General features: G+C 40.6%; 1 protein-coding gene across 1 annotated transcript; it reads left to right on the top strand.

The window, feature by feature from the left end:
* The first annotated feature begins 2397 nt into the window (after positions 1–2397).
* On the top strand, positions 2398–5921 carry LOC123088522 (uncharacterized). Its single transcript, XM_044510726.1, has 3 exons — positions 2398–2694; positions 5449–5540; positions 5647–5921. Exons 1-3 carry the CDS (start codon positions 2509–2511, stop codon positions 5747–5749), a joined length of 381 nt encoding a protein of 126 aa, XP_044366661.1. The 5' UTR covers positions 2398–2508; the 3' UTR covers positions 5750–5921.
* Positions 5922–10251: the final 4330 nt, after the last annotated feature.

Raw genomic sequence — 10251 nt, 5'->3', positions numbered from 1 at the left:
CCTCCACCGATTTTTTTCATGTGTCCACATGGCAAAGCCATTTTTTTTGTAAATTTGCCGTGTGATTGCATAGATTTTCCATGATTCTACGCAAGAAAATTCTATAATTTTCATGTGAGTGTGTACATTTTCCATGATTTAGTGAAGACTCTTTCTAAATTTTACCAGGTCATTGTATAAATTTTTCATGAGTTGTACGAAAGATTTTTTTTCTGCCATGAGTGTCATGGTCATTTTAATGTGTCCCCATGGCAAAACGTCATCTATTTTCCCCGCGCCCTATTTTTCAAGTCTGCGAACATGTTTTCTTACATTATATTAAATTTGACACGTTTTACATTCCACATGGAAAATTTAATCACAACCTACGTAAAATATTTATTTTTCACATCTCTACTATTAAAGGGCTGTTCGTATGTCGTTTCGTTTCCTCCAGTCATGAATCGATCTCCCTCCGCCAATTTTTTTTCCAAAACTATAGCCCACCTCCGGCTTCTGGTTCCATGTACCTATTTTTTTCATCTGTCCCCACGGCAAAGCCATCTTTTTTTGTAAATTTGCCATGTGATTGCATAGATTTTCCATGGTTCTATGCAAGAAAATTCTATAATTGTCTTGTGGGCGTGTACATTTTCCATGATTTAGGGAAGACTTTTTCTAAATTTTACCAGGTCATTGTATAGATTTTCCATGAGTTGCACGAAAGATCTTTTCTGCCATGAGTGTCATGGTCTTTTTAATGTGTCCCCATGGCAAAATATCATCTATTCTCCCTGTGCCCAGTTTTTCAAATCTGCCAGCATGTTTTCTTACATTATCTTAAAATTTGACACGTTTTAAATTCCACATGGAAAATTTAATCACAACCTACGCAAAATACTTATTTTTCACATCTCTACTATTAAAGGGCGAGTCTTATGTCGTTTCGTTTCCTCCAGCCATGAATGGATCTCCCTCCGCCAATTTTTTCCCAAAACTATAGCCCACCTCTGGCTTCCTATTTTATGTACCGATTTTTCGCCAACAATTCCTCTCACCCATCACCTCTGCGCCTATGAACGCACAAAAAGTTGGGGAAAACCAACCCACTCCTCCTTTCTCCCATGACCCCCACACACGCACGACTTGTTAGCCCCCCCTCCCCCCCAACACACACGCACGCACGCGTGCTACGGCTCAGTGGTGAATCTAGGAAAAAATGTAGGGGGGCTGGGCTGCCTGGGTCATGTAAAGATGTGTTGGGCTGGGCTAGCAAGTGATTGGGTTGGGCCTTAAGACTAGTAGTAGAAACAAATTTTACAACGTTGGGGGGGGGGGGGGCTCGAGCCTGTTAAAGCCCCCTAGTAGATCCGCCCCTGCTACCGCCGTCACTGTCGTCGCCGCCACCACCTACCCTCCTTCTCAACTCTCATCCTCCATTCTGATCCTCCTTGCCAGCCAAGTATCCTCCTACGCATGTCCCTCTCAGACAAGCACCACTGGTTTTATCTAACTTTTGTATTAATTTCAGTGGTCTATCTTCAATTGTGATTTCTGTCATGAGTTTAAAAACAAATCAGAGTCTTAGTAGTTTCCTTTCGGATAGATATTCCCTTGGCTCTACCATGTTTTCTTTCTATGATAATTTTTCTTTCCTAGAACTGTATGTGTTAGTTTATTTTCCGTTGTGTTGTCCAAGAGATTTCAAGTTTCCCATAAAAAAAAGAGAGATTTCAAGTTTGGAAATAAATTTTAAATCTCTTGTTCACCCCCTCTTTGGTCCATATACTCTCGATCCTACAACATTCTTTAGTAAGAGTCGAGGTTTGAGAATAATTTATTCATATTTTGGAAACTACTCTATTGTGTTCCAAAAAAAGGTGGAAGTGTCTCGGAAAATATTAGCGTATTTTTATAATTTTTGTAAAATAAGAAACAAACTAAAAATAACAAAAGGAAACAAAAATAAATAAAATACAAGGCAACAAGAAAGGGAAAATGAAAAAAAAGGAAAACACAGAATGAAAATAAATAAAGCCACACAAATAAATACTAAAAAAATAAAACCAAGATAAAAAAACAAAGAAAAGTGGCACACAATAGACGAACGAACCAACCATCTCGCAATATGGTGTTTTATCTTCCTTCCCTGACTGGTTTTCCTATTTTGGTGTGTGTTTTTCTGTTGGTTTTCTTCTGCTTTTTAGTCTCAGTTTCCCTTTTCCCATTTTAACTGTGGACATATTCTTAAAAATGTATTTTGTAATTCATGAACATTTTTATTTGTTTGATTGAAAAAAAAAATCTTAAGATGTTTTCAAGTTCGCGTGGAAACTGCACTTTACCGAATTCGAGTTCTCGTACATGTACTGGTCGGCCCATGAAGAGCCCACCGGCTAATATATACTCCTACCAGTAGTCACCCGTCCGTTGCTTCCAGAGACATCGCCTTGCCGGAGAGAGAGAGTTGGCCGCGCCGCGAACCCTAGCAACCGCCGTACAGCGCCGTCCACCGCCGATCCGCCACCCATGGCGCTGCGAACTCTGGCGGCGAGGGTGCGGACTTCGAGCGCCGCGGTCCGCCTCCAGGCGCCGGCCGTCGGCATCTCCCCTCCGCCCGGCGGCCGCCCCAACCTCCACTCCGCCGCCGCCGCCACCCGCCGCCTCTCCCCTCCGTCCGGCGGCCGTCCCCCCATCACCCTCAGCAGGAATCTGGTACGTGACAGAGCCAAGATTACATTCAGAAAGCGTCAAATCGGTTCCCCTCTCTCCTAGCCAACGCAACCAGTCCTTGTTCTCATGAGACTCTAATCTGGTCCTTGTTCTCATGAGACTCTAATCTGGTCCTTGTTCTCATGAGACTCTAATCTGGTAAGAATAGTCTGAATATCTCTGACCAAGGGGGAACAAGCAAAAAGTATTTCCATCCTGTGACAATGTTCCTCTTGTATTTGTTCTGCTTTGTAGCTAGGCCCTTGGAAGGCATTCTGCAACCAAATATTCTTATCTTTATTCTTTTCAGGTACTTGGTTTCCTTGCTTAGTATTAGCTGCTAGCTCGTAGGCGCTTTGGACACTTAAAAATTTCCATCCTTTTCATATGCCAAGCCACAGCCTTCGGAAGCATATTTAGGGAGTTTGATATTACAGGTTGCATCCACATCCAAAGGTTGGAATATCTGTCTAATCAATTGATTTTGTTTTCCCACGAATTAGTGCCTGGAACTGGAATCATGACTTGGTTAACCCACCTCAGTCTAGATCTTCTCTTGAACGTGGCCGACTCGACCCCTTTTACCAATTGTCTCTCTGAATTTTGATATTCTTACCATCACCTACTCCATATTATTAGTCCTTTCTTTAGGAGTTTACCATCAACTCACTCTAGAATCCCACCGAAAATTTGAATGATACCTGCCGGATAAGTTGGGAGGGCTTGAATTACAGATTTCACATTAACTTCTTTAGCTGCATGGAAGATGAACTTTTCTGAGCAGTCACTACATCTTTTAACAAGACAATCCATGATTGCTTGGAATTTGTCATCCTTCATCCTCCCCTCGGGAGTAATAAGGCCCAAGTATTTGCTCTCAAAGGTGACTGATTCCACGTCCAAGACATCTCTGATCCATGGTTTACGAGTCGACAAGTCGTTCCGAGGTTGAGACCCACAGACTATCGTGACAATTCTGATGCTGAAGTTACGACTCATAAACTAGTCGACCGAAGTGTAGTCGGCCCTGGAGTTGCAACTCATAGACTAGTCGATATCTATCGACTAGTCCTTTGACTTGTAATCCATGTCTGATCTCCTCCCTAGTTTGTTCCGAGCAAACCTCATTGAATAGCAACGGACACTTACTGTTGCTTAACAGTTGTCCCGTGCCCCTCTGAAATTTCTCCAAGGCTTGTTGGATTACATGAGCCTGCTCCACGGTTGCTTCGAAAAACAATAGGGAATCACCTGAAAATAGAAGGTTAGAAATACCTGTGCTGTCCCGAGCCACTTTAATAGGGAGCAAGCTAGCACCAGCAACTGCTTTGTTCAGAATGCTCGTCAGACCATCCGCCGCAAAGAGGAATAGGTACGGACGTAGAGGGTTTCCTTGCCTCAGCCCCCTAGACGGATTGAAAGGTTCAAGGAGTTCTCCGTAACTCCGTAGCATCGGACCGCATACCTAACAGAAATGAAACACTTCATGACCCAATCCACCCATCTCTAGTCAAAACCAATCTAGTGAGAGCTTCCAGTAAAAATCTCCAATCCACCCTTCATAGGCTCTAGCCAGATCCGGCTTATACCCACAATAAGTGTTGTGCTAGTTCCTGTTGTGTTGAATTTTATGAAAGCATTCAAACACAATAAATGCGTTATCCTGTATCATTCTGCGGCTTCTGCCAGGCATGAATGCACTATGGGTCTCTGATATAAGCTCATCAAGCAGGGGGCAGAGCCAGTTAACCAGACCTATAGAAATCAGCGTGTAAATCACATTGCAGAGGCTAAAGGTGCTTTAAGCAGCCCAGTTTGAAATAGTGCATCACCTACTTCCTTCTCCGAGAAAGTTTTTGTCATTTCTCCACTAACCTTCTCCGTCAGGAGCTCAATAACCTCATGCGGAACCACAACTTCATCCTTAGCATACAATTTCTTAAAAGAGTCAATAGTTAGCTTCTGGATCCCCACCTCCTCCTCAACCCAAGTGCCCTTATCATCTTTCCGTCTACTAATGAAATTCTTCTTTTTCTGCCAAGTATCCTTTCTTTGGAAGTACCCTGTATTTCTGTCGCTCTGTCGCCCTCCTTCATCCATTCAACCTTGACAGTTGCCTATTCATAATTTCCTCCCTAAGCAGCATCTCATCCAACTCCCTTGAGATTTCCTTCTCTTTTGATTTTCGGTTGAAGGTGGTTGCTTCCAAATGTTCCCCAGCTCACTTCAAAGTACTTCACTTCAATCTGTTTTCTAACTGAACCAAAATCCATATGGGCCCAATCTTGAAGCGCCTGCTGCATACCCATGAGTTTAGGCGACAGGCCAGCCTGTGAATTGCTCCTTTTCCCAAACTGAATTTACCCCACATTAACTCATATAAGGAAAAGAGTATGTCTTCCTTTTGTGCTCCTTTTCCCCAAACACAAGCAGCAGCAGCAGCAGCAGCGGCAAGTGGTCAGACCTGGACAAGAATAAGTGATGGAACCTAGCATTTTGAAACATTCTGGCCATGCTACCTCTCTGTCAAGCCTTGTGTTAATCTTGTCATATCCGAACTGCTTATTGTCGTGTGTCCAATCTTTAGGACTGTGATTTGCAATATGTTTGTTGTTATATTCTGAAGTCAGCTATCTCTGTTTTCTACCAGCTCAGAGATTTTATAATAAGAACTCAAAAAGAAATCTGGGCTTAGCAGTTTTGGCTCCTAATATTGGTTCTTATTTTTTCTCACTCATTGGTGGGTTGATCAATCAGGGAAGTTCTCCACGTGAAGATGCTGCTCGGAAGATGGTGCTTGAGACTGCTGCCACACTTGAACATCTGGAGAAGACTTACGAAACGTTCAAGTGAGAATTATTCTCTTCGTTCAAGTTTTTATTTTTGTTTCTATTATAACATTGTCATACAGATCAACTAATGGTGTTCCTTTTTTCTTTTCTTTTTCTTTTAAAGGGCACGCGTTGGATTACTAGAGAAGGCAGCCACGTTTCTGAAGTGGTCGTGGGCTTGCATTATCCCTGTGCCTTTGGTTTACGCCATTGCGCAGCATTATTAGGATAAAGAGGAACTGGCCCTTGTGATTTGAACCGGGTTATTTAATATCTGTGGTCTTTATCATGAGATGTACTCATCACACTACTCAACTGTGTCATGGTTATGCTAAGTGCATCATCAAAAATGCCACTCTAAAACGTTACTGTACCATATTGACAGCCAGATTTGCCTGATATGTGCCCTTGCACCCACCTGTTATCAACTCTTCTCTTCTATTCTATTTGACAAGGGGACCCACAACGGCGGATTATCTTCGACGCGTGCTCGGTCCCTGGACGCAGCACAAAATCTATTACTTGTTCGCACTAGTAAGTGTGCAAGTGATTCCTAAAGCTCAGAGTTTCAATCCGCATATATCTACAATCATGCATGTGCAATGATTTTGGAGTACATCCATGCGCTCTTCGAGTTTAAATCTTGATGGGATCTAATGCTTCGCAAACTTGCCTAAAGCATAAGATTTATCCTTTGGTCATGCAATAAAATACGTGTTTAACTTGTGATGCTTATGTGCTCGTTATTTCTGTTTTTGCAACTTGAGATGCTTATGTGCTGTTTTTTCTTTCTGTTTTTGATTCTCATGGTCTAGAATCAACAAAATTACGTTTAAAAAATTAAATAGCTTGTATCCATAGAACATCTGGCGTAACATAGATAAATGAAAGAAAACACAAAAGAAACAAAAAAAGGCAACAAGAAAGGAAAACAGAAAAATCTGGAAAACAAAGAATGAAATTAAATAATATCGAAAAGAAATAAAAACCTAAAGAAAATAAAATCAGACATAAAACTACGCTAAAAAATGGACACGAAAAGGCCATTTATGACCATTTTTTTAGTCTAACCATTTATGAACTGCTTCGCCCGTCCTGTGCTACTGGTCCAGCCCACTTCCCAAGCAACGGGCGCCTCTATGTGCACTTATAGTGAACCCTCGCATCCGCCCAAATGGGCCAGCCCAGGTGCGCTGGAGGCTTCTCATTTTTTCCCTGCTTTTTTCACGTTTTTCGTTTTTTTACTTCTTTTTACTTATTTAACGCTCCCAAAAACTATAAGCATATATGTTACAAAATATACTTTCCGTAATGTTTTAAAAATGTTAATCATGCATTCCAAGAATGTTAAATGTGTATACGAAAAATGTTGACCATCTATACAAAAAATATAGAATGTGTGAAAAAAGTCGATCATGTATTTAAAATTTTCAATCGAGCTTTTGCAAACAATGTTAAACAAGTGTTTGAAAAAATGCTAATCAAACATTTGAAAATGTTAAATGTGTATAAAAAATGTTGATCATGTATTACAAAATGGTAAAGTTGCACTTAAAAATGTTAAATGTATATAATTTTTTGACCATGTATTAAAAAATGTTAAGCTTGTATTTGAAAAATGATAAATGTGTATAGAAAAAATGTTGACCATGAATTAAAAAAATATCGAACTTGTATTTGAGAAATGTCAAATGTGTATAGAGAAAATGTTGACCATATATTAAAAAATATTAAACTCGTAATGAAATACGTTAATAAAGCATTTTAGAAAAAAATGTGTCTAGAAAAAATCTTGACCAAGTATTCAAAATATGTTAATCTGGTATTTCAAAAGTCTTAATCAAGCATTCAAAAAATGATAAACGTGCATTCAAAATGTATTGGATGTATACAAAAAATGTGTATACGAAACCCAAGAGAAAATAACAAAACCGATGAGAAAGGAGAAAGAAAACAAAGAAAAGAGAAAACCCAGTGAAAATCAAGAAAACAAAGAAAAATAATTAAAAAGAAAGAAAACAAAAAAATAGCCAGTGAAACAGAGAAAATAACGAAGTAAAACCCATGAAAAAAAAGGCATAAAATATGTGGGAACCGGTTCGTTTCGCCTCAAGTAGGTTGGGCCCTACTACTTACCACAACAGAACGAGGGAGTAGTTGATAGCAGCGATGGTCGACATCCAGAAGACCATGGATAGATCCCTATGTGCTCTCCTTTCTTCTCTATTTCTTTTAGGTGTATGCGAATGGGTCGACCCGTTACTGTAGACACTTAAGGCGAGAACTTCTTCCTTCTCGCTATAAGCGAGATATAGTCGCCGTGAGCACAGATCTATCTCGCAATAGGGTGTTTCCCATTGTGTGCATGGGTCGAGGGATAATGCTAAGCATACACTCTTAGATGCTATGGGACATATATGGGCTGGCCCATTTAACTATATTTTGGTGTGCTAAAAAATATTGTGTTTGGTTCCACCGGTAAGGTTTTAGGAGCTTCCCTGACTAGTTTTTTTCCTTTTGATTTTCTTCTGTTATTTTTTATTTTATTTCATTTTCTCCATTTTAACATTGTAATCATTTATAAAATTCAAAAAAAATATTTTGTGAACATTTGAAAAGAATTGGATATATTTTTTAGATCTAAAAATATTTTAAAATTTGTGTTTTTTTTAAATTGCTATGTAAACCATACCAATTCATGTACGAGGGGTATTTTTTACCTCGGGCCACATCTGGGGACAAAAATGGGACTTCTTTTGGTATTGTCTCCTACATGTAGCACCCGGCCCGCAAAGAGCCCATCGGCTAATATATCAGGGGATAGGGATTGCCACGGGGTAGTAGCCTTCAGAGACATCGCCACATGTTAGAAATAGTCTACTCTATAAGTTGTTAGGAAACTAGATAAAGTGTTTTACTACACTAAGAACAAGAAGGTAAAAATAGGAATAAAAATATACTACGCTAGTGGTGAAGGTGCTTGAGTAGTAAAGTGTTCTCTAGGATTCCGAAGTCATTACCACAAATATGACCTGCGCATCAAGTGCGGAGCAAACACTCTCTATCGTATCCTATATCCACTCTTCATATGCATAAGTGGGCGGTTCCGGTATAGAATATGTTCTACTCTAACGTATACTTCATGCCACATACGCCACCAACCATAGCTTCCCCATGTCGGTTATCACATATGGTCAATAAAGAGTTTCCCTGTGGACGCTGCTAGATATACCTGAACTCCCCTATTAACTTGCAAAGACTAGGAATTGAGGTTTTACTATCACCTCGAATTCCCTCAACATCATATCCCGTACAGTGACAGTAGGTCCTCCACGACCAATCATGGCAATAGTGCAAGCGAAGCCTCCTCTCAACACTCGTTAGAATACTAACTCGAACATGAACAAGAGCATATTGGATCACTTGGAAATGATAATAATTCTAACCATAAATTAGTTCATTTGTATCCTTGAGAGCAAGTACAACTACTCAAACAAGTTAATGGTACACATAGAGGAGAGGGTGAAGTTACAAGCTGGCATCGAGCCGGTGGAGGGAGGAGGCATGGCGGTGATGATGGTGATGGTAGCATCGGCGATGGTGGTGATGGAGATGGCACCGCCGGCGTGGTGGAGAGGGCACCGGCCCGAATGCCGGTGTTCGCATGGTGGAGCCCCCTCTTCTTCCCTTGATCTTGTCCCTCTTCTATGGTGGTGGATGGAGCAGCAACGGAGATGGACTTGGATGTGATGGTGATGACTTCCATGTTGTAGGCGGCGGCTAGGGCTGAGGATGATATATAAGGCGCCTCTCTAGCTTCCTCCCTTGATGGGTTGCATCCAAGGGCACTAGATGAGCCAAATCATCTCACAATCTCTTCCTACAAGCCAAGGATCTCATGAGATCAAATAGGACAAAATCGATGCAAAATCCCATCTAGAAGGGAAACTTTTGAAGTTGTGTGGAAGTTACATGATGAGCCATACGACCATGGATGGTCATATGGCATGTCGTCTTCTCTCCTTCCTTCTCTGGTAAAACGGTCGCCATTTCTTCATACAGACTCCGATTTTGATGTTCTTGGGCTTGTCGGATTTGTGAGAACAACGTCGATCCATTTCTGATTTTAGATCTTGATTTTTGAGAACTTTGTAAAAATGAACTTTTCTAACCTTCGAAATGACCAAGTCTCGCCCGTGGGTGTCTCCATATTCAACCCATCTTTGATCCTTTCATCGTGATTGGTCCTAGGTTGCTCCAAATCACCCGTAGACACAAAGAAACAAAGAAAAATAATAAAATTAAATAAAATACTAAATGTGCAATGCTCACAAGAAAAATATTAATGTCGATAATGATGCATAATGGACAACTATTTGGTTCAATGGGACATGCTATATGAACAAAACATGCAACCAATAAGATCTAAAAAATGCATAAAATATAGAGCCATCACATGCATAGCGTAGCTTTACTCTTGTCTTGCTTAGCTTTGCTTCTGTTTAGCTTCCGCATCTTTAAAGACATTGCCTATTTTGAAGACATTCATAAAATCTCCCATTCACCCCCCTCTGGTCGATAACTAGCACTTCCACTTAGTGCGTGACATATTCGTGATAAGATGGTCGGCTTTACCGTTCAACCCTTATAAACATATTACTAAAGTTTTGGACAATAGGATTTGTTGTGTTTAGTCTCACATCAGTTGTGGGAGGAGGCAGAACACGAC

The sequence above is a fragment of the Triticum aestivum genome, chromosome 4A (genome assembly GCF_018294505.1).
Source record: "Triticum aestivum cultivar Chinese Spring chromosome 4A, IWGSC CS RefSeq v2.1, whole genome shotgun sequence".
Classification (NCBI taxonomy): Eukaryota; Viridiplantae; Streptophyta; class Magnoliopsida; order Poales; family Poaceae; genus Triticum; species Triticum aestivum.
Note: the sequence above shows the minus strand (reverse complement) of the source record. Positions and strands in the feature narration are given on the sequence as shown.